Genomic DNA, 24,672 nt, shown 5'->3' with positions numbered 1-24,672 from the left:
ACACTCCACACACAAAAAAAAAAAAACCTAGAGGAAATTAAAATTGGATCTTTAGGATGCAGTTTGAATAGTATGCAGTTAACATGTGGTGAAGCTACATATTAAAGAGCAAGGAAAATCATATTTAAGAACTGCTTATTAATTGTGCATCTGTTGATTTAAAAATAAGGAATGACGAACTGTGCAATTTTATAAAGCTCTTCTTTAACACAGAGGTTTGTATGTTTATATCACTTTCTGAACCTTTAAAAACAACAGTCTGTGGGAGTATGTTTCACCAGTAACACATGTGATTCATCAGCAGCATCTGAACCATTAAATCCATTGCCAAATGTAGGAGCAGTGTTGGAATAACTAACAGTAGCAGCATGAATTGATGTGATGAACAAAGGATGCTTTCACATATAATGACTGATAGCTTCTGTAGATACTGGGGGGAATTTAAGGTTCTTTGGGGTGTTCTTCACAACTCTAGGGAAGCCTGCATAGTAGTGTGCAGGCCTCTTCTGCATGTTTTTCCAAGCTCGATGTCTTTTGACCAGTTCCATCCAGTGTGAATCCTCTGGTGCCCGTTACAGTTCTCCTTCCCTCCGCTCCAAGTCTTTTCCTGACAGGCTGTCACCTTCATCCCATTGATCTCATGCTCATCACTCCACGCTACCTCTAAGGATCTTCGCCTTATGTTCCCTTCCCCAAAAGGTATTATTTACCCTAACATATCCCAATACCTTTATTTCCCACCTCATGCTTGTATACTCTTGCTGTCCTTCCTCCACCCTCCAGTTTCAGGTGCTTCCTCTTGTTACTTTGCCAAGCTGCTCCAGGTCATCTTCCAAATCACAGCTTCTTGTTTCCCTTCTTCCCTGCATCTTTCTTTTCAACACCTCCATCAGACAGATCAAGCCAGACTTGAGTTATTGAGCCAAACGATGTTTTTCTGCCTTTAGACAGCAAAAAAATTATAACAGAATACTATAGTTTGCCAAGTTGAGCATGGCTTCTGGGTATCAGGCATTTCTTTACTCAGTCCCATAATACCCAGAGGTAAGACTGTTTACTTTTATAATGTCTGGAAATCTCAGAAATTTTAACATAGAATGAAAACTAACTAGAATTTACATAATATTGCGTAAACAGTATGTATCACCGTTTTCTAAAAGTATGGCTATTCCATTTTCTCTTGGGTCACTTTATCAGTGTTACAGTGATTTAGAGTGAAATCCACTTTAATTGCCCACCTTCTCTCCTTCCCTGTGTACTTCAATCTGCTGTGAATTGTTGGTGTTTTACTAAAGGTTGATTAGTAACTTCCCCATCATCCTTCCCCATGTGGATACCAAGTATCTCATCATATCTAATAGGGAAAAAAAACCCTTGAGTATGTACATCCAAGCTTTTGTACACAATACCATTACCAAAGAAAGACTTTCAGGGATTTGAAAACTCTTTACAAAAAGCTAATTTCATCTTTGTCTACTAAGCATTACTATTCTGTAATGTCAAAACAAATGTAGAATCAATATGATGAGGTTACGAGCTTTAATGATTTATTTCAGTTGTCTTACTTGGAAGTCCAAGTTGGCTTCAGTTGTGTTATTTATGTGGTAACACATACAAATTTTTTAAAAAGCACATCTTGGGGATAAAAGAAAAACATTTCTTACTAGAGAGATGAGATACTGTCATACCTTCTGCAGGTGATTTATCGGAGTTATTTGTTACAACTGAAAAAGAACTTTTATATTCTGTGTATGTTGTTCTCTCAGATAAGAGTTTGCCAAAAGGTCTGTATCACTGGTTAGAAGGAGTTGTGTTGATATGCTGCTCTTAATATATGTATAGAACAGTCTTTTGAATCAACGTTAAGTTTTCCTGAGAGATTGTGATGATTATTCTTTCAGGCGTGTATATATTGCACATTGAGAGAGGTTATTTGGAAACTGGAAAAAAATTTAATCCTGTTTTCTTGTTTACACAGAAGGTGAAAGAGCTTTACCATCAATACCAAAGTAAGTTTTATGCTTTCTTTTCTTACCTGTTTTGAAAAATAGCTTTGCTTAAGTGATGCTTTAGGACTTTATACATGCTTAGTTTTTATTGTTACTTTTGGATTCTAGGACAAATAGCAGGCAGTGATTTGGGACCATGGGGCATAAATGACTGACAGCAGTATTAAACTGTAAAGATACCAGAAATAAAATCTGAGGAAAAAAGTATATAAGGCATCGATCATATTTGACAGTGACAAAGGAAGGATGTTTTGGAAAAGACTTGACTGGGATTCAGGCTATTTATTTTGAGTCCCTGAGTAAATTTAATTATGGAAGTAATGCTAAACAGTTTCTGAATTGTGTTTTCAATCTGTGAGTCAGTCTATACTCTGTTTTTCCTCTTTGTTCCCCTTTTCTGCTTATTTGAAATACAGAAAATAGATTTTTTTCCTCCTATCATAAACCTGTCATGTCACCTTTTGTTAATGGGGCCAATGTGAGTTGGGATCTCTAGGTTCAGTGTAATAAAGAATACCATTTACATAGCAAATACTTCTTAATCTATTTTTTTAAATATAGCATCAAAAAATTCTTCAATAGTAATTGTGAGTTTGTAGAAAATTATAATCTATATCAGGCAAATTGAGTTGCATTTTTTCCTCTGGCTGGTTTTATGGTGATATATCCAAGGTATGCTGAGACATGCTATCTGCACATCATAATTCTTAACAAAGTATGCTAAGATACCTCTCTGCATTGTTCTCCTTCCCAAGCTTTAAGGTAAATAAGATCTCTAATTTAGCTCTGTTTGAACTAGGAATGCACCTTACGTTGTTGGAGTTGGTAGTCCATAACACAGTGGTAGGCAAGCCTGTTAGTTCTTCCTGCTGATGCTCTACACCCCTGGGTTCAGTGGCTAGGTCTCTGGCAATGGTTGTGATGGTTGTTTTCCCATCTGCAGTTCCTTATTGTGGCCTCCTAAACTGTTTTTTTGCTTGTTTGTAATCTGCCTGCTTTCTTAGTAGCCACATTCAGACCCAGTTTAAAGTCACACATCATCAGTGTGTTCTCCTTAAACTGTATCAGGCAGTATCACCAGTATCCAGTAGCAGGAGGTAACTGTTGAGAGACCAAATTAAATTCAGCAGTTTATAGTGTCTTACATCTTCCTTTTTCCCTTTGGGATGCAGGGACTGTGCCTACTTTGACCCAGCCACCTCATTTTGTTTCTTCCTTAATTCCTGGAAGGAGTTCAGAATTATTATTGTTACTTTATTAACTGTTGGATGGCGTACAGAACACAATTTGATCTTGAATCTGCAAGAAACCAGCCACTTAGATACTAGTGGTTGCTCTTCCTTCACAGGTCCGGCTGCAGTCCTCGCTAGCCAGGTAGCTTTGTCATGGTGCAGAAGGAGAGGAGTTAAAATGCAGGGAGGAAAAGGAAATGAAAGTCCAGGCTGGAAGCAGTAAAATTGGTAAACTTAGTGTGGACTCATATGGAAGAGGAAAATTCGTTTTTACTTAAATAGAGAAACACAAATTAACTTTGTAATTACATAAATTATTTATTTATTTATTTGTAGGAATTTTTGGGATAAAATAAGGTTTGAAGGCAAAGCTACTTCCCATTTTTGGAGCAGTTTACTGAAACTGAATTTGTACACTTGCGTCTGTTTATAAACAAAGGCACCACATGTGCTGTTAGGCAAGCAGCAGAGGAATGGGCTTTTGTCAAATGTATAAAACTATTAGCCAACACCATCTTGCATCGAAAGATCTGCCTTTGCCAGATGAAATTCTGGATTTCTGAAAGCATGAAATGCAGCATTCTTGCTGTTTTACCATTAAAATTGTACATCAAAATAATTCAGAAGGATTCATTGGAATTTCTGTTACTAATGAACATTTATAGCTAACTACATTTAAGTTTGTTTTTCTTAATTTGCTTCACATGTAAAAATTTAAAATTGTACAGGGGAAGTCATCTTACAGACAAAAATTCAGACTTTATTTTCAGTAAATAGCACAGAAAGTACCATCAAATTACATTTGACAAAGTTTAGACATGCATGGATTGATCTTAAAAGTTTGTAGAACTTAGGTTTTGCTTTTTTTTTTTTCCTTTAAATTTGCTCTGTCATGAAGCAATATAGTAATTAAAGCGGTAACGCATTCTTTCCACTCTTCCTCCCCCAGCTGGGTTTCTAAATGGTAGATTCCTTTCTGACTTTTCTCCCCCTCAAAATCTGTCACTGTGGGAAATGGATTGGCCCTGCTAATTACAGTAGGTGCCCTGTTAGGATGAATTGCCAGTGTATGTGACCGTGAAGAATGTACAGCATTCAGCGATTCCAACCTCTGTTTTACAGGCTGGCCAACAATGAGAAGCAAGGAGTAAGGTCACACACAGTCTCTGTGTCAGGTAAGGCTCATTTAAAAAAAAAAAAAAAGGCAAGTTTATGTTTAAAGCTAGCAGATGTTTAGACAGATTTTTCACTCGCACTTAGCTCACTTCTTGCTACATGGCTATTGCCTTTCACAAGACTGTAGCTGTGCTGCCTTTGTAGTGCATTTTCTGAAGAGAAACTTTTTGCAGCTATCCTGTGTAGTGTCACTTGTGAGAACAGCCATATCTGTGCAGTAAGGCAAGGGCCAGAATACTTCAAAGCAAGGCTGCTTGTCAATATTTTCACTTAGCTTTGTAATGAAGTAGAATATCCTGGGCTAGAACTTAAATTACCTGAGTATGTGTTAATTATGAAGGAGCAGCTTTGAAAAGTGAAAATAGGCAATTAAATATTAATCATAGCTTTTCAGAAAGAAGAAACTTAATAGCTATATTTTTGTAGCTGCTGTTTAGATCAAAGCACTTAATTTTTGCTATTGAAAATCACAAGTTAATTGAAGGATGAGCATGTGAGATAATACATGTTGTTTCTATAGCTTACAGGCTTCTGAGATTTCTGTTAGTTACTGTGGGGTTTTAAAAGTTTTTATACTTGAGAGAGAACATTTTTCTTTTACAGAATCTCAAAACAAGTCCTTCTGAGGAGCTGATTCAGTGTCTTAGTAGAAAATACATTTCTAAATAGTTATACGTAATATTTATTAAGGAGCTTTTTCAATGCAGAAGTGTATTAATATTATGACATGTTCCTATAGTTTTCTAGTATTTGGCCACGAACTTCAGGAACCAATACTGTGACCCAATGGAGTGTCCACCACTGACTTAAAGGGAGGCTACAGCCCCACTTAAAACATTTATGTGAGACCTTAGTGGTACATATTCAAAACCAAACATATTTCATACAAGAAGGAGGAAAGATGTTTGATTAATTTCCTACTTTTCAGATTCCTTTCTCCACTCTTAACCTCTTTTTAAAGAGGTTTGCGATTCTTCCCTTGGCATAGGAAGCCCAAGTAAACAGATCTTGTGCAAGAAAATAGATGCAAGGATCTGGAATTAAAATGTGTATCAAACTGCAGAGGTGTAATAGAGCTTCATCAGTTACTGTTACCTCTCAGATCAAATAGCAGCTCTTCTTCCTTCAGTACCTAGCAAGCAGATGCAGTAGATAAGGTAGATAAGCGTGAAGCATGGTTAGCATGTTCTCTCTTGGTTCTTACCTGTCTGGCTCATTTCAGCTTCTAGAAGAAGTTGCAGTTTCTTAAGTGCTTTACTTTTTAATCGCTCACACACAAAAAAGCTAATCTTCAGGACAAAAAAGTCGTATTTCCCTGCCACCTCAAATTTTCACCCTTTCAGTTTTTCCAAGAAAGCTGTGTACTTTTACTATTAAAAGCAGTAATAAATGCTTATTTTGTGATCCTTTATTGCCATCACTTAGGTATCTTTTGCTTGATCATTATATCTAAATTACTCGTGTATCAGAGCACAGAGTTGCTGCTTCTCTACTCTCGAGAGTGGTATTTTGGTTTTAATGTAGGGAAGTTAGTTGTAATACTGCATAACTGGCATTTAGGGCATCACATGAAGGTGAACGGTTGGTAAATGAGAGCTTTGCTATAGCACCACAGAAGAAATAGAAGTAGCAGCGCTGGAGCTGAGCTGGTTGTTCAAGTGAATGTCAAGGAAACTGTAAGGTGCAAAGCTCGCTCCTGATGCCATAAAACAATAAAATTAAATCTGAAAATATCCTTCTCTTTCTTTCCAGTACCAAAATCAAAACCAATTAGGTATGTTTCTTGTATTGTAAGGTTTTATATCTTTCCACAATGAAATCATTGTGCTTGATGCTTTTTTTTTTTTTTTTAATACCGTGTTACAAACCACTGGAAACACTGACATAGTACTGGAATGATTCAAGCCATTGCATTGATTATTCTCAAGGGTTTGTTTTTCTTTTAATATAGTAAGGGTACATAGAACAGAGACATACTTTTTTTGTTGTTGCATTTTTTTTGCCCCCACCATTACTTGAAATGCATCGAATGTGGCATGGATGTCAGTATATTAAATTTAAACCACAGACAGTTTGTTGAGATGAAGTTGCATGTTAAAGGTTTTTCCTTGAGAGGTGCTTTCTCTTAAGAGTAGCAAGACTTCAGAGACTTTTCTTAAGTCCCCAAAGGAATCAATTTGTTATAAAGGAAGTAATACTTCATGTAGATGACGAAGTGTCACTCCTGTTCTCTCATGTAACTGATCCATCAGTATGGAACAGCGGAGGCAACAGATGTACATAATGTTCAGTTAACCCCAGAGTTACAGGTCAGCAGAGTCTGACAGCTGACAGCATCCAGTGCAAAGCCAGCTGTGGGTGATGCTATCTTGGTTTGCAGAATAAGAGCTTTTCTCTGGTGACATTTAAATGACTTAGAGCTAAGGGGTTCAAATAAGACAAGCTTTTATAACTTACTGACAGCTGTAATGTCCTTCAAGCCTTTGATAGTTTAAATCAGAAATTAACTCTGATGTTTGTTTTCAGTGAGATTGCTCTCCTTTGTTTAGACCTCTCCCAGTACTAAAGCTAAATTGCAAAAATCTGAGACAGGCAGGAAAATTAAGCAGACATATTTATAGTGTTAACACCCTTAGTTCTGAAGGAAAGTTTCACAATGAGTTCCTCACCACAGTTTGGGGCAAGCAGCAATAGCCAGAAACCAGCATGAAACTTGATTTGATGGTCTAAAAGTTCAGGTATTTGTCTGAAGTTTTCTAAGGTTAAAAACGAGCCTGTTAACAAAAGACATCTTGTCTTACTGAAATATTAATATGCCTTGAAATATTTTTCATCTAGTGAAATGAAAATTTGTTCTTTCCAAGTGTTTCAGTATTCCAAAGCATACAAAGATAGAAGGGTTTTCCATACTTTTTTTTTTTTTTTTCCCTCTAAATAAATAAAGGCCTTTTCAAACTAGTGAAGTGTGAAGTTGGTTTCAGGAATCCAGAGCAGCAGAATGCTGAACCTGGGAGCCAAGAAGTGTTCTCTTATGGCTGTGTGTCACTGAACCAGGTTTCACCACACACCTCTTCCTGCATGCTTCTATTTCTTATGGTATTATTTGTCTGCCCTGCTTCTCCAAATTCAGTGTTCCTTGCAGTGGGCACTGTCTTTCACTGTGTGCAAGATTTCCTCTGGTTTTTAAGGCATAGTAATAATTTTATCCCTCCAATTTTACATTTGCGTGTGTGTAGGATTATAAATAAACATAAATAAGAAGTCAAATTAAATGAGTTGGATTTTAGATTTCTTTGGTAAACAGCTGATGTTTTGGTTTAAGCTGCTGTGATTCACCAGAAGCAATATGGGTCTTTTAGCTAATAGATAGTTCCAACTTCTAACTCCTTCTCCCTCTACTTCTGTCTCTACATTAAAAAAAATTTTTGTGCTTAGCCAGGAGTGTACACTCAGGAAACAGTAAGGCTAAACTCTTTGCTCTATGCAAATAGTATATCAAATTTGTAAGCAGCAGCATACCAGTTTACTGTAATTTTATTAACTAGATTTCCGGCTGTTTTGCTTGGAGTCACCGTATTAAAATGTTCTACTCTAGTCTACAGGAACTTATTTTGGCTAGCAGTTTGTTTTGAAATAGCAAACATTAGCCTTAGTAAGGTGATGCATATATTTCCTGATACTCACATTTCCAAAAATAATAATTTACCTAGTCAATTGTATGTTATAAAAAGTTCTTCATAAAATGAAATCAGTAAAACCGTTCTTTGCTTGCTCCCTTTTTACATAAATTCTCTCTGACACAAAGTTCTTTGTTTTTTTCTGCCCCATCCTTGCTTACATAAATATGACCAGGAAGAATAAATATGCTTTTGCAACCCTTGGCTAATCACCGTGCCTCCTTTGCACTAGAGAATTCTGTGGATGTAAATTTTTTTAATCATAGCTCAAATGTTGCTTTACATGCAGTACCACAGAATATGACATTTCAGGCCCACTTGTTTCGGCGAGGATTGAACAAGCAGAGTATTGAACAAGTCTTGGCAATGTTAGGTTCTTGGCAATGGTAGGTTTGCAGTTGGGCTCAATAATCTTAAAGAGTCTTTTCCAACCTAAATGATTCAATGATTCTAAGCAGTCAGTCTTGGCATTTGGATATTCAGGTACTGCCGAGTAAAATAACGTGTTTGTAAGGAGGGAGGTGTAACTGGAAAGATAACAGTAAGGAAGAAGATGAGCCATTCTGCAGGAGCCAGCACAAGGCGTGTGCCTGAATAGGGTTTTTAGGGCCTGCCACAGGGTTGGTCTTGGTTCAAAGTGGGTGCTAGTTTTGCAGCTTTAGTGTGTGCTTCTTTGGTGAAGGAGATTGAAAGATGTCTGAAAATACGGTCCCTGTTTCAGATGTTAAGGCAGACTGTTCGAGTCATCTCAGTAAAAAACCCCAGGACATATGCATATTTATTCATCATCTTGTTCCCTAGCTGGTTAGTAACACAAGTAGCATTTTAAAATAAAAAGGGGTGTAGCTGTAAGTGCATGGTAATATGATGGCATATGTTTCTAATGCTGCTGGTGTGCCATTGCCTTGCTGTAGAGGAAAAAAAGAAAATTAGTTTGCTTGCAGTGGCTGTGTAAGAAGTTTTAACTGTACCCCATGGTTTAGAGCTGTCCAGGAACATGCCCCACAGTGGAGAAATTGGGTCTTGGAGAGAGTTTTTGTACAGGAATTGAAGGATTTTATCAGCGTAAAAGACAGGCTTCTCAGCTAGTTTCCAGGTTCTGCCTTAGAATCACAGATTTATATATAATATCATTACACTTAAATCACATGCTATGGGTAAATCCTGATCATGGCAGTGAAGTGGCATGAGAGTTGTTCTCTAAGGTGCTACTGATGAGCAGATCCTGAGTTTGAGGTAGCTGCCAGTTTAGTCATACCACTTAACCTGAAATTTCAGTTTGAATGAAAAACATTCTCTTTTTAATGAGATAAGCATGCTTTAAGTGAGATTTTAGTATGCAGAGAAAAATTATATGGTATAGTTAATCTGTGAGTGAGACTTTCAGTAGTTTACCTAGAACAAACAAATATAGCAGGAGCCATGTATCAAAACGCAGCAAACAGGAGAGAAAAAAAGGCTGAATGTATTCACCTGATTTCACCATTACAACAATTAAGAATGTTCTTAATGAAAGAGATGTGAGCATACAAACGGACCTGAATGTATGCGTGAACGATGAGGGCTAATCAAGCTATGAACAAGGATGGAAAGATAAATAAAATTTTTTTGAATCACTTCTGCTTGCAAAGCACAGTGTGTGCTCTGTTTCATGATTCCTGTGCTCAAAATGAAGGTCTGCCCTGTGCTCAACTCTGAAAGAGTTTCTTGTGTAGGATTTGTATTTCCTAGTTCCATTTGAATTAGTTGGTAGGGGGAAAAGGTGTTCTTCACTTGAGGTTGTAAAGGTGGGGGTTTTTTTCGTGTTCATTTTATCAAGTCACTCCAAATAGACAATGCTGAAAAGTGTAAGTAAATTTTTTAAGATGAAAAATTTTAAGTACTTACAACTGTCCGCTAGCTCAGTTATGTCGTACTATACAGCTCACTTCTGAAAAGAAGGACTAACAGCCTTAACATAAATTGCATAGTTATACCTTCACATTACCAAGTAATTAGAGGAATAGAAAGGCTCCTCACAGCTGTAGCTCTGCCTTATGTGGGAGACATTCAGGCCTAGATTTATTGCAGATTAATTTTACAAACCTTGAGCAAGTCATTAGCCTCCCAAGTTGACAGTTACTTGTTTTCTTAACTCACCCAGCTGTTCTGCTAATTAATGATAATACAGTAAAAAAATACCCTTAATGTTAATAAATTACAATATTTCAGATTCCCATCACAGTTGAACAGATTGGTGGTATTATCTTTTTGTATTTTAGACTGAAATGCTTTTTTCCTGCACATGAAGAGCAGAATGGACTGTGGAGTCAGTCTGAACAGGTTTCCTCCCTGTCAGTGCCTAGGAAGTTACTGCATTGCTTTCATCAGTCTGTGTCGGTGAAAGACTTCTTCCCCTCCTACGCTCCTCCTTTGTGAGCCATTCATCTGATATGAGCAGACACTTCTGCTTTGCTAGTAATGACACTGGAGATGACTAAAGTAATGTTCCACGCCGTATTAGGTTTGGGGTTTTGTTGTTTGTGTATAAACATACTTGATATGACAACAGCATAATGCTCATTTTATTTCAAAATCTTGAAGACAAGTGGATTTATTCCTTGTACAGATTTTTTTTCAGGGTTTTCCATCGAACTGCTTCAGGAATGTATAACTAAAATAGAATGGGACATTATCGGTTTCAGCCTCCCAGCGTCGGTTATCTGTGCATAGAAGCCTAATGAGGAGCTCCAGAAGTAACTGCCCTCTAGCCTGGTCGCTTCCTTTCTAACATAACCTGTTGCATAGCAAGTGATTTGGTCTTTTTATACACAATGATTTTACTATGGAGAAGAGGAACTAAATAAAAAAAATTCCAGTGAAGTCTTCAGCAGCATTTTTGAGCATTATGGGTATTTAGGTAGGTGCTAGCAATACCCTGGCTGGAGGCTGGTGTGAAATTGTGGAAATCCTTCTAAGCAGTATTCATTTCAAGGAGGTTCTCTAAGCTGAAAAAGTGTTGGAACGTCAGTTTGTTGGGTTTTTCTTAACTTGGAATCAATTCTTTAAACTCTTTACTTAAACTTTCTTTTGTAGCTAGACTTGAAGACATGGTAAATTTAGGGTAAAGCAATCTTCAGTTTAGTCTGGCGGAATAGCTGAACAAACTTTAGGCAGCAAATCATAAAGGCAAAGTTTGAAATACAGAAGACTGGTTGGGCTCCATGTCACAGGGCATCAGGATCCGCACATGATGAATTAAAAACACTTTTGCCGTTTTGGTGTGCTTTTCATAGGAAACAGGTGAGTCAGGTTTCAGTCAGCTTCTGCTACCCATGTATCAATGTAAGAGCAAACAGCATTTCAGCATTTCAAGCCTAAATTAGCTTTGTAGCCTGAGCAGTCAGGTCAAGAGTTGAAACGTCTCTTTCCTTTTAGATCGCTTGCATTGCTTCCAGTGACTCTATACCTGTTCTTCTGTTTCAGTACAGAGTATTGGATTCCTTTATTCTTATTTCAATACCTTTTCAGTAGTCTCTTAAAATAGCCATAGTATTTTTTTCTTTTCTTTCATACTATGTCTGAAGCTTTTTATGAATGTTACCTCAGGTTTGTGTTAGAATGATAGTGCTGAAAATTATGCTGTGTGGTGTTAGGAAGATAAGTCCCTAGGAGTGCAGTAACGTGGTGTACACAGAAATACCGATACACTAACTTACTCAATAATTTTGCCCTCTCCTTTCACCTCTTAGTTTTTAGCATTGAATCTAATTAAAATTCTGTCATTTTTAATGACAGAATGTCATTGAAAAATGCGAATTTTCAAAATTGATAAATGATTTCTGTTTAATCACCCCAGCAGTTCTTATAATGGTACTTTTTGTTGTTTAGGATGCAGTGATAAATTGCACCCACTTGTTTTAACTTTTGATTAAAATTGCCATCTTAGCAAAGCAAGGGTTGTGAATAGTAGTGCATTATCCATTAGATTTGCATGCGTGAAATTCAACATGCAACCTCCAGATTGGACAGTGATTAAAACACGCTTAATACACCTTTATTAAAGTTCTGCACATTATCCTTCAAAATCTGGCCACTAAAAAGTGCACAACTGTGTATAAGATGGTGCTTTCATGTAAGTATAGCTGCTCTGATGGTTCCTGGGTTTTCAGAATCTATGAATAATGTGAAGTTATTTTTATTAAAAGGTAATTGTCCTTTTCCACCCTTCGTCCACTCCTCCCACCACTGACCAGTATGCTGTGCCAGTATGCTGCTTCTGTTGTACTGAGTTGCTCTTTTTTTTCTGTACCTCCTGCCTGTATAACTCAAGGTGGCTGGACCTCGCTCTTGACTTTTGACTGTGAAGGACTAGCAGCAGCAAGATGCAGGTTTTTGGTTGAGCAGGTTTTTAAACCACCTGTCACATTTCCCAAGATAGAGGAGAGAGGGAGAAGAGGAAAGCAGAGAGGAGCAAATAGATAACGAAAAGTAAAAGGAGCAGCTATCCCCAGGTTTTTAGTGTCATCTTGTGGCCTTTCTCACCTTGTGAAAGCAGTTGTGGCTTCTTTGTACCTCCTCCTACTCAAAAATATCTCTCCTCCTGATAGGGGCTTTACTAATGAAATGCAGTAGGGCGACTAGGAAAGGGCTCAGTGAGGACAGTACCATGGGGCCTTCACCCAGAGATCCTTGGAGAGCTAGAATATCGACTGGCAAGACAGGTTTGCACTGGCGATAAAACTCCAGTGGCAGATTTCAGATCACAAAACATGTCAATGTTGTATTTTAGTGGGACAGAGAAACTGTATTTTCCTGCTGTGTGAAATACTTGTTTTATGCTAAGTCCTTTTAAGGGTCCAGAAAGTCAATACGTCCATGTTTAAGTGTGGTGACTGCCACTTAAGTCGGAGTTTAACTGTAGCACAGTCTAGTAGAACTGAGATGGAGAGCTTGCAAAAGTGGGTTACGCTGCTGGGATAGACAATGCTTTTTGTGTTGTCAGTGGATGGTATATGTAGTTGGCAAAAGCTGACTTTTTAATAGATTCTAGTCTCACTTTTAAAATTTGAAATAAGAATGACTTTGCTGTAGAACGGAATTTGAAGGAAAATACCAGATATGCTTTAAAGTTTCAACAACATTCGTATATCCATTTGCGTATACAGAATTGTAATGTAAACCTTTACTTTTATGTTCATTCATTGTAGATGTTCTCTCCAGTCTCTCTTCTTTTATTTCCAAATAATTTGTTTCTGTTTTTTCTCTTTCCTTTTCTTGCCTCTTTGTAAAGGAGTCAATCACTGTCAGCATAAAGTAAAGAAAGCTAGACGCTTTCTCCCTTTCGTCTTCTGTTCCCATGAGCCGCCGCCTAAGGGTACTGCACTGCTCTTTGTATAGGGCTGCCTTATTAACCCAAAAGCTGAATATACTAACGCAGTTATTGTTTTTTTACTACTTTAGCCTCAGGTAAACAGAGTTCCAAGAATAATGTCATTAAATTTCTGCTACCCCTTTCCTCCTCTATTGAATTGGATTTTCATGCAATGTCACAAACTTGCTGTTCCTCGTTTTTATGGGGGAACTTAGTTTTAAGCATCATATTCTACAATGATAAACATATTAATAATTTCATTTATATAGCTATGCAGCCCCTGTGTACGCATGGGGGGGGTTGGTTAATGTATTTTTACTTCATTCTTGGACCCCTGATACAGCATGCTTATGAATGAAATAGAATAGCAACAACAAGCATCAGCTTAAGATGACTTTGAATTAAATATTGAATACAGTGATGCTTTTGGCTGCATACTGGTTCAGCATTTGGTCAGGACCAGTTTGGCTTTGTTAGGGGTAAGAAGAATTGGAGTAATAGGTGCATTACTTTTACAACATTAATGCTCATTTTCCTTTTATTTATAAATAATGTCTAAAGTGCATCAGCTTGTGCCGTGGGTGTTGGTGTGGAATAGGGCTGCTACCATAAATTTGGAATATGGTGCTCATTTGAACAGCTTCCCAGTAGAGTTGATCCATTTGAAACTGGTTTAAATTTCAGCTTTCTATAACTGCAATATGCTCTGTATAATTTATACTTAGATAGTTCCATTTCTTACTCATGTCTTAGTGATAGCCCAGGATTGCATTTCCTTTGAAAGGGTGAACACCAACTCTAAATATCCAAAGTCATAAGTGTGTCTGAAAAAGTCCAATTGAACTGACTCATCTGGCTTTAGGAGATTTATTTTTTACTGGAGTATTGACTTAAATCAGAAATTGGCATTTCTTAACAATGCATTAAATTAGTTTCACTTCCAAATTTAATTTTTTTGTAAATTTGTGTTTGAAAGTCAATAACTCTGTTTCATCATATAAGCTTCTTAGAACATATCTTTGTCCCTTGGGTTTTAGGTGAGAAGTCTTAAATTCTGCTACTTTTCTGGTTTCTCTTGAGTCAGGTATATAATATAACTGCAGTCTGAATACTTTTGGATTACTCATGAATTTAATAGTATATTTCCCCCTTCCCCTTCTCTGTCCCTTCTCTCTCCCCCTCTGTTTTTCTCTTTCCTTGCATGCCACCTGGATCTGCAGATGAAATTAGTGGGGACGGTAATATGTTTTCTAGTCTGTGTGTTACTAACGTGCAATATGCAACTCTTATATCCATATACCACTTAATGCGCATTTCAGTAATACATTTTATACAGATTTTAGTATTTAAAAGCAGTCTGCTTTGGACATTAGCCAATAAATATTGTACTTTACAGGCTGTGCAACTAATACTTTCTGCTAAACTGGAATTGAGAAAGGAAAAACGATTCCAAACACAGAGGGATGCGGTATTGCATGCGTTTGCAATGAGAGTTTTGGCATGATGCAAAGGAGGTTTATAGGTTTGCAAGAGCGTCCATTCAGTTTGATTGAAATGGTTGTATCACAGAAATTTTTCGGTCAGCGGGCAAGGTCAATGGATGTAACACATGAGAAATCAGTCTACTAAAGTGATGCTTCAAAGGCATGGTATCGTCAGAGTGCTCTGTAGGCCACTACTGCTCCTTGCATAAAAAGAAGCTGTACCTGATAGGTTAATGTAGATTGAATAAATGAAATATTAATCAGGTTTCATCTACTCAAACTGCTAATTTAAAAGACAGATTTTAATGTTTTTCTTCAAAACTTTGCAACTTACTTCAAAACATTCAACTTCTTCAGAATGTGTAAGTCTTGAAAATACTGACTTGCTATCCTCTGAAAACAAGTTGGGTTTTAGTTTTGTTTTTTAAAGAGATTTTTAGGTGTTTTTCTACCGGATTCCACCTGATGCTGGAAAAAAAAATCAAACTGCTTCTACTGATAGTGTATGTGTCTTTTTTCTTATAAAAGGGAGGTACTAAAAGGGCATAAAAAGCAGTATGCAAAGGAAGGCGATAAGGAGAAACAGAGATAATGTCTTGTGGCCTTCCTCTCAGGAAAATATGAAGAGCATCTATAACTTTTAATCTCATTTTTCTCTTTCAGATATAAATCAAAGATAATACTTTCCCAATTTTCTTTCTTTTCTTAAAAGATTAAAAACACAAAGGACATTTTTTCTCTCATAAATTCAGAAAGTATATTTCAGATACTGACCCTACGTAGCTTTTGATTGGTGCTTGTCTTCTGTTACAAATTATGGGCTCTGATAAATGTGAAAAAAATAATGAAAAGGTCAGTTTCAAACAGGTAGTTAAAGTCATGGATTAACTATTATTGATTTAATACCCTAGTATGGGATTTTTCTACTTTTTAATAAATGCAATCAGATTTAGTAAAGCTCCAATTACCTCACAGATCTGTACCGCCAAGATTGTATTTTTGTCCAAAAGTGACCTCTTTGTTTTTCCATCTAAAAGAATCTGGGGTTGACCAATGGCTGAAAAGGTTCAGTGCTGATTTTAAAATGTGTGAGAGAGCAGTGATAATGAGCCCTACTTTTAAATCTTGGTTTGTCAAGACTTACCAAGGGCCTCGAAGATAGACCATCTCCTGGAATTGCTGCTTTGTTGTGTTCAGCTTTGGAGACTGCTGTAACACATTCCTCTTTGTAAAGCAGCTTGGGGAGCCACTTTTGCTTTAGACTCCATGTACGTTCTGGAATATCGCTTAGCAGACTTGGTAACAGTCTCATAATATATGACTTCTAACTGTGGGGTAAAGATTGCACATGAGGGAGGTCAGGTATCATTGTTGCAGAACACTTTGAGCAGATGAGTGTTAATGCCTTGATTGAATTTTCCTTTAATTCCCAGAAACAATGCAAGACACGTATAGGAATTATTTTCTGAATTCTTACTATATATTCCTTTCCAGAGTGTTAAATGTGGAACAAGAAATATTGGTTTAGTTAATTCATAGATTTAATTTAGTTGGATTGACTACTGAAGATCCTTTTAGTTTCAGGCCAGTTTTGGGCGATGTATCAAAACCATATAAAGTGCTCTGCAGTGTCCTGATAATACTTTTATTATTAAATAACTACATTAATTTAAAATAGAGAAATGAACAAGCCAAGTTGTTTATCACATATTGTAAGCACTGTTCCGCAATCAGTGTGACAAATATTTCGTTTTTTTAAAGACGAGTGTGGCACCAGTTCTAGCTTCCAGACTTTTAAAATTCTTCTCAAATATATTTATAATATCTTTCATTCAGTCAATTTTTTTTACATACATTAAGAACTTTCTAGTACCCTCAAATACTAGCGTGTAACAATAGTTATATTACAGTTACAGTTAAATTACCTTTATAGTTAATATACCACACTTAACAAAAGTTAAAAACATTTTACCACAATATTGCAAGGAAGCAGGGTGATTTATCCCCATCACATTGGTGTCACACTAATGATTTCTTTCAAATGGATGCTTATTTTTTACATCAAACCAGGGCTTATTTTCTACAAAAACATAAGTTTACTATGCAGGGAGGAAAAAACATATCAAAAAAGAGATTAGTCCCTTTGCAGTATGCTGCCTGCTTAGAATTATGCACTGTCTTTATAATTAATTGAATTTTCATTAGGTGACTCTGTTTTGCTGTGTCGTAAGTAGAAATTGCCTCGCAAAAATTGAAATGGCATGGAATTTCCTGATTCTATTTTTACAAGACATGGTATATTTCTACAGGAGTCTGGGGAAAAAAACCCAAACAAACAACAAAACTTTAATTTCATTTAAGTAGTATGAAGTTAGGATCATAAACCTACATTTATTCACTGAAGTGTTTTGCTCTTCAGCTATTATAGTCAACCTGTAGTTTCCCAGTTGTTAAATGCTCAGTTCATCTGAAAATTAAGTTTCTTGTTTATGTATGTGGATATTTATGAGCCTTGCTCTGGTTTCAGAGTTGGCTTAAGTTGGTTGAAGCTGCTGCCAAAAAGGATCATCCCATCCTTCTTTCCACTCTCACCGTGGCTTTGTCGCATTCACCGCTCAGAAACCATACCTCTAGAAAGGATGCCAGGGAGGTGTAGGGATATACACATGCTCCAGGGCAGATGGGGAGAAAGGGGGCATAAGTCATACCTTTTAGAAGTGGCCCAGTATGTGATCACCTGAAACCAACGATGAAAACTGCATGCGGGATTTGACATTATTAAATTTTGAGAACCTCTCTATGCATTTAAAGTTGGTGAGTAGAATGTAACATCCTTGAAGTGAAAAATTATCTCACTGTTGAGAACTGGTTTTGTAACCCCTGGAGGAATTTATCTGACCGCTAGGAAACGACCCCCCACACACTGCAAGTTCTTTAGAGCAGAAGGACCTTCTGATACGACTTACACCATTTAAACCATTTTGAGAACTGATCATGTAAAAGTCTGGAGTTTTATGCAGAGGAAGAAATACAGTCATTTTTCTGAAAATTTTGAGAACTGGTTGTTATCTTGATGTTGATTCTTGACAGAAAAAACGGTGGTGAATATCCACTAAACCAGAAAAATTGAGACTAATGCCAGAAAAATGGGTGTAAGGTGAGAGTGTGACTTAAAAGATCTTTATGCTCTAGAAGACTATGAAAAAGTAACTCGCCTCACCACACTGACAGTAGGTCAATGCTGCCCTGGAACATCTTTACTGTTTGTTCTGCCTGTTTGACATAAACTAGCAAACTATTCACACTTTATTGAAGGTAAAGCAATTTAATCTGTTAATAATGTTTTCTTCTTACTGCAGTGGAATTTGCTGTTAAAAAGATTTTGAAGTCAACAGTTTAGATGGGTTTCAATTACAGAAATTAAACTTTTTTGAATACGAATGAATCTTAATTTTTATTTCTTGTTGAATGCATCTAGGTGATGTAGTATAATTGGCACTGAGGTCATTATCATACCATAAATTATGCATGAGCAGGTTTTATTCATGCTATTGTAGATGCATCCGAGCAATGTTGAAGTTGGGGGTTGTGACATATCAGCCTTGATAAATTGGAGATATTGTTCTGGGGTATTGTTTTCATCTGCTTTTCCCGAAACTCTTCACTTCCTCCCTTTACAGAGACAGATGACTATGCAGAGATTATAGATGAAGAAGATACTTACACAATGCCATCAAGTAAGTGTGGTAGTTAACTTGGGAACTTTTCTGTCCAGAAACTTCTTTGGTTTAGCAGGGACCGAATCTTATATTTTATCCTTAAGTAATATATGTGCAAAGAAAATATTCTTTATGGTTCTGAAAACTCATAGATTCCACTCATAGATTCAGTGTTTTTCAAGATCAGGTTTTGAAGCAAATAAAACCAAAATCTGTTTTGCTGCTGTCAGTGACTTCACAATGAAACTCCTTTTGTGTCTCAAAATGGTACATTTTTTGATTGTGATGCCAAACGCAGCGCTTAGAGAAAGGATGAGTAAGATTTCTGTGATAAGAGCAAACAATTTGGAAAGTTTCTGTGTATTTCTGGCTAACTGTATCTCACCCTTGCTCTATAACAGACCTGCTGCTCTCAAATTCCATGATAGAGGAAAGTCATCTGTATCACATGCAATTTTGTTAAAGATGAAAGACTTTCAGGAACAGAACTAAAAATTCAAAGTTCTTCTGAGTCTTCATCTTTGAAGTCAAAAAAATGATGTATTAGCCGCCACAGGGATTTTACTTTAAGGATTTTATTTTAAGGCATATTTGAATTACAATATCATCTTAAACTGTCAAGGCTATCTAACATGAAAGTCTAATATTCTGATTTTAAGAGTTGTGTCTGTGAAATTACAATTGTGTTTTGACAACTAAGGATTTCTCTAGAAGTAGGCAATCCATTGATACGTGGACCTGCAAAAATGTTGGGTTTGGTTAGTGTAAGAGGGGAGGCTGGTGCTAAACTGGTACCACGTTCTGCAGAACCATGAATATATGTCAGGATTTCTGGAGTTTACCCTGTGGCAGGAGTGTTCCATGATCACCTCAGTGTTTACAACATACTTTCTACTACTGTGGAAAGTATTTGAAAAGCAAGAATATATGTTTTGAAAAACATATATATATATATGAACATAAATATTTGAAAAGCAAGAATATATGTTTTCCAGAAATAAACAATGTGTTTTGAATGTCTTGCAGTAAGTCACTACATAATTCTACTAAAATAATTGCAGGATCAAAAAGTACTGTGATAAATTATATCTTTTATGTTTTGTTAACATACTAACTTTGTGTGAACTTTTTTTTTTTTTTTCCCCCTAATCTTTTCATTTAAATTCATGGAAGTAATTACTTGTGGGCCCAGCCCTGGATGATGCTGAACGCTTAAGTATGCATACAATTCAAAGCCCATGAGATGGGCTGTTGAACTGAAATTCATTAAGTGCTTTGGTGGATTGAAGTGGACTCAAGTGTTCAGCTCTCAAAGGACTGAGTCAGTAAAGATCACAAGAACAGACCTGTGACTTCTGCTAATGTAAACTTAAAATTGCATCAGTATATTTCTTCATTTAAAAAAAAAATGTTAAAAAATGTTTGTCCTTGTCTCGGTTTTAAGAAGCTATATCTAAGTAAGCATCTGATTTTTCTCTTAATTGCACTGCAGAAAGCTATGGAATAGATGAAGGTAACAGGAGACCCTTTACCCATCCCTGTGTGCTTGCAGTTTGGAATGATGTGGAATTTTTAAGTTTACTATTCACTTTCATTTAATAAACATTTATAGTTAAACCAGTTAGCTTTGGGATTTTAAAGAGGAAAATGCAATACTTTAAAAAAAGAAATGAAAAAGTCATTTATCACTTTGTTACCCAGCTCTAGATGACGTTATTTCTGTAGTGTTAATGAAGTCAAAATCATCAGTTACGAAGTCCTAAGCTGGTTGGTTATATTTTTTTTTTTCTCTGAATAATACAAGTAGAAGTGAAAACATATACTGTACCTGCTTTTCTGCTATTCCTGAAATATTTTTCCATGTCTGCTAAAAAGTAAATTGCAACTGAAGTAATTCAATTGCAATTGATTAAATGTTTTGCTGAAGTACTGAGCCATTTTTATCAGTAATATTCTCAGTCTATTAAACCATGAAGTTAACAAAATTGCACAAGTCCACAAAACATAACAATTTTACTTCAGTTACACACTGATAGAAGTGTAGTGTGCTCAAAATTGTGCTCTTTCATTTTATCTTTATTTGCCATGCTCTTGATTCTGTATTTTCTCTTGCAGTTACCTCTTTAAAAATTCTCTGGGCTCATTTGATGGTTCCAAGATCTAAAATACCACATAGTGGAGTTCTCTTAAACATCTAAGGGATGTGTGCTGAGGCTGTTTAATATCATCGCTATTGCCCTAGGCTATTTGTGTTCCTTGTCTTTTACTAGCTATAATTAAGAAGGATTCAATTACGTCTTGCATTGAAAAGTAATGCATAGTAATTAATTTAGCAAATTAGATTTCACAATTCCTTTTTCATTGCTTTGGTTCAGACATTTGTTTAAGAGGTTTCCACTGTGTGCATAAAGCATTTGTATAGGTTGGTGTGCAGCAAATGTTAATCTCTTAGTTATTCATACGTGAGACATTTGAGTGACTTACTTTGAGTTTTGTATCTTGTGGATTATTTCTTTGCCCTTCATCGTAAATTTAATATTTTAAGTGCATTATATTCTTATAGCCAGAGATTATGAAATTCAAAGGGAGAGAATTGAACTGGGGCGATGCATTGGTGAAGGACAGTTTGGAGATGTACACCAAGGAGTTTACATGAGTCCGGTAAGCCTCACTTCTGCAGTAAAAATAAACAAACAATAAAACCTTTCTAGTTAAAAAAATAAAAAATAAATTTATTCCTTAGATGCCTGAGTCTTCCAGAACAAATATTGACTTTGTGATTTATTTTTCAGAATAATCAGCATGTAGAGATGATTTCCCATGTTTCAGATAAGTAGAAAACTAGCTCCAGAGTAGTTTCTCTGCTCCTTTATCCCCATTTTTTATAGATGAGGAAAGGAATCAAAAGAGCCAAGTAAATTACTCAGGACCGTACCAAAGCCACTGGCTGAGTTGGAATTAGAAGTCATTGCTTTTAACCCCAACCATACACTCTCTTCTTCACTTTGAGTGTGTCCAAGCATGGTAAGCACACGCCCCTTTGGCCATACTCCCCTATTGAGTATTCAGTGCTTTAGAACCTTTTCCAAAGTTTAAAACTGTATTTGTGGGTGTCCAGCCTGACTTGCCTTTAGGTTCAGCATTCAGTGCAGAAGCTGCCAACTGTGTCAGGGTAAAGTAATCTAATTTATGTGCTGAAATACTGAGAAGCAATTTTAATCTGCTCTGCTGGAAGGACAGTAGCCTGCAACAGAAGGACAGTAACATCAAACAAATGTGTGTTTCCCAGTGACCATCTCACTATATCTCTCACAAAGAAGCTTGTACATTAATAAAGTTACTGCTTTTACCTGAAAGAAAAGATACAAAATACTTGGACACCGATCCAGCAAAACCCCAATGCACAAGGGTCACCTCAGCGAAACCAGTGACGTTGGCAGGACTTGTGTAATTCAGGCTGGTGCTTACGAGTTTTTCTAGACTGCAGCCACAAAGACTAAGATTGCAATTTAAATGGATAAAAAAGTTAAATTTGGAAAAAAGCAAGAGAAAGATGGAAAATTGTTTCATTTCAGCCAATATCAGGCTTATAAGAAACTGATTCTACAAGTGTAAAGTGAATATTTATTTCTCATTTGAAGAGATTTTCTGGATTTTCAGTAGATGACGTAATGTTACATCTGGTCAACAATCTAGTTCTAACTTCAGAAACAACATTTCCCAGAAACTGCTGGTTAGTGTCCTGGACTCGGTGGGTTAAATAAATAAATCTTTAATGCAGTATTTAAGTAAATAAGGATACATGTTATCTATTTCAGACGAGTTTGAAATCTGTTCTGATACCTTCATTTAGAAAAGCAGATCTGATCTACTTTGAATTAAGGGAGATTCTTATTTTTCATTTCATCCTGTCCAAGTCAACAGGAGTAATTGAAGAGTAAAGTTTCACTGAACTTGGGGCACAGTGGATAAATCTAGTGCACTCTCTGTAAAGCCAATTAAAGACTCATTTTCTTAGAGACTATTGTTTTGAAAATGCTGTCTCTCTCCTTGAATTGGAAAACAGATTTTATTCAGTCATCTTGTCTCTGGTATGAGTTTTTTAAAGGTCAACCTGCTGATTAGATTTATTAATAAAAATTTTACTATTTTAAGATATGAATATGTGAAAGCAAAACAGAAAGGTATTAATAAATTTTAATCTACTAGTCGCAGAGTATAACTTACAGTTTTGGAAGAAATCTTACAATAGAGAAAAGATAAGTTACAATAACATGATGGTGTTTCCAACCCTTTATATATTCAGCTCACATGCCAAAAATACAGGATTGATCTCTGGCTTCTTGTTCTGCTGTCTCATATTTGAATCTGAAAAAATCTCATTTATCCCTGTTCACTGCACTTATAAAGTTCTTATTCTAGTGACTGTGCAGCATCTTCTCAAATGCTGCTTACTACTGAGTAAGGTATTCCTGAAATATCACAACCAGCCTGTATTTATAGGATACTGACTGGAAAATGTATTTATACATATAGGATCCGGTTTCTCAGATGTAAGCAATTCAAATAAGACTGTCTTTAAAGGCTGATTACCTGTGAGATTAATCCAAAAGTGTCATTTAAAATTGTGTTTGCTGCTCAGTACACAAACTGTTGCCAGTCTCATATATCCTCACTCTTTTGTCTCCTTATCTGAAAACAAAAAATCAGCAAAACCCTGATACCAGGCCTTTTCCTATATTCATTTTGCAGAATGTCTGGAGTCTTTGCTGGTTGCAGACACTGAAACTCTTCCTTTTTGATGCTAATCTTGGTTATGAAATGTTTCAGAAACTTCATCTGTAACACCAGGAGAGGGATTGGTCTGGCAGGCCTCCAGCAGTCTCATCCGGTGTTGATTACTGAATCCTGATTTCGGAAAGGAATAAAGTCATCTTAATTTACCACCAGTTTTTCAGTCAGTTTATGGGCATGTTTATACATGAGAAAAGGTTTTAATCAATATTTTCCTGCAAAATCAACGTGAAGAGCTGTGTTTTGAGTAATGTAGAAAAAGCCTGCAAAATACACATATAATTCTAATTCTGGTAATGTTTGTCTATAAAAATAGGTTTAAAACAGAGCAAGCGTGAGCACACATAGAACATAATTCTCTGAACCTTCAGCTCTCACTGGCCTTCAAAACTAGGTGATAGCATACGTCAATCCTGTAGCCTTTTGGGGAAAGGTTGATTAGTAATCTTCCCGTTAAGCAATGCAGAATTTCCAATTTTCCAGTTGGAAGAAAAGCATACTAGTCCTTGAGCAGAACTAGACCTAATGTAGAAGCTTAATTTTAAAACACTTCAGCTGTTTTCAACAATGAGTTGAGGTCATCTGAGCATCGCATGTTACTGTGGGGATACACTGTGTTGTAAAAATACTATTTTCTAAGTAAGTTGTGGCGTTCTGAATACTAGTGAAGTCTGAACACCTCAAGCTTCTTAAGAGGAAAACACTTTCAGATTCTGTGGGCTCTGTAACTTAACGGGAAGGGTATTTGAATAACACACAAAAGCAAGAGATGAAAGATGCCACCTGAGCTTAGAGGCTTCCTTTGGGCTGTCTCAGTGCTTCTAATTTTTCAATATTCAGAGGATAAGCAGCCAGACGGTAAAATCTGCTTCTGATTTTGAGTACATGTGTTCTTTTTAACTTGGTTTTAAGCCCTTGGTATAACATCATGAAGCTAATATGTAAAGTCTTTGTTTTACTTGCCTTTGTAGTTTGAGTTCAAAATTATAGCCAGTCTTTGCTCTGCAAGAGCCACAAAAAGTCCTTTATTTGGCTTTCCAGGTTGCTTGCTTGCATAAGCCAAGTGTGGGTTTTAGGCATATATCTATCTACCTGTTTGCTTTTGTCAAGAATATCTTCAATAATGAAAAAATTCACAGTACTATTCAGTTAAACTTACTATCTTTTGTCGTAATTTTTGTATAATTTAACATAGTTTAAAACATTAAATATTTCCTAGGCACATTAG

The 24,672-nt window shown here is 36.3% G+C and overlaps 1 protein-coding gene across 1 annotated transcript in view; it reads left to right on the top strand.

The window, feature by feature from the left end:
* The window catches only part of PTK2 (protein tyrosine kinase 2), a 206,922-nt gene that overhangs the window by 133,995 nt on the left and 48,255 nt on the right, over positions 1-24,672 (top strand). The window contains exons 13-19 of the mRNA XM_026842588.1: positions 1,979-2,009; positions 4,364-4,416; positions 13,367-13,450; positions 14,668-14,685; positions 18,612-18,668; positions 20,143-20,163; positions 21,214-21,311. Coding sequence (XP_026698389.1) covers positions 1,979-2,009; positions 4,364-4,416; positions 13,367-13,450; positions 14,668-14,685; positions 18,612-18,668; positions 20,143-20,163; positions 21,214-21,311 — 362 coding nt within the window. The remainder of the gene's footprint in view (positions 1-1,978; positions 2,010-4,363; positions 4,417-13,366; positions 13,451-14,667; positions 14,686-18,611; positions 18,669-20,142; positions 20,164-21,213; positions 21,312-24,672) is intronic.

This window comes from Athene cunicularia, assembly GCF_003259725.1.
Source record: "Athene cunicularia isolate RWA chromosome 2 unlocalized genomic scaffold, athCun1 chr2_part1, whole genome shotgun sequence".
NCBI lineage: Eukaryota > Metazoa > Chordata > Aves > Strigiformes > Strigidae > Athene > Athene cunicularia.
This window is presented reverse-complemented; position numbering and strand designations above follow the sequence as displayed.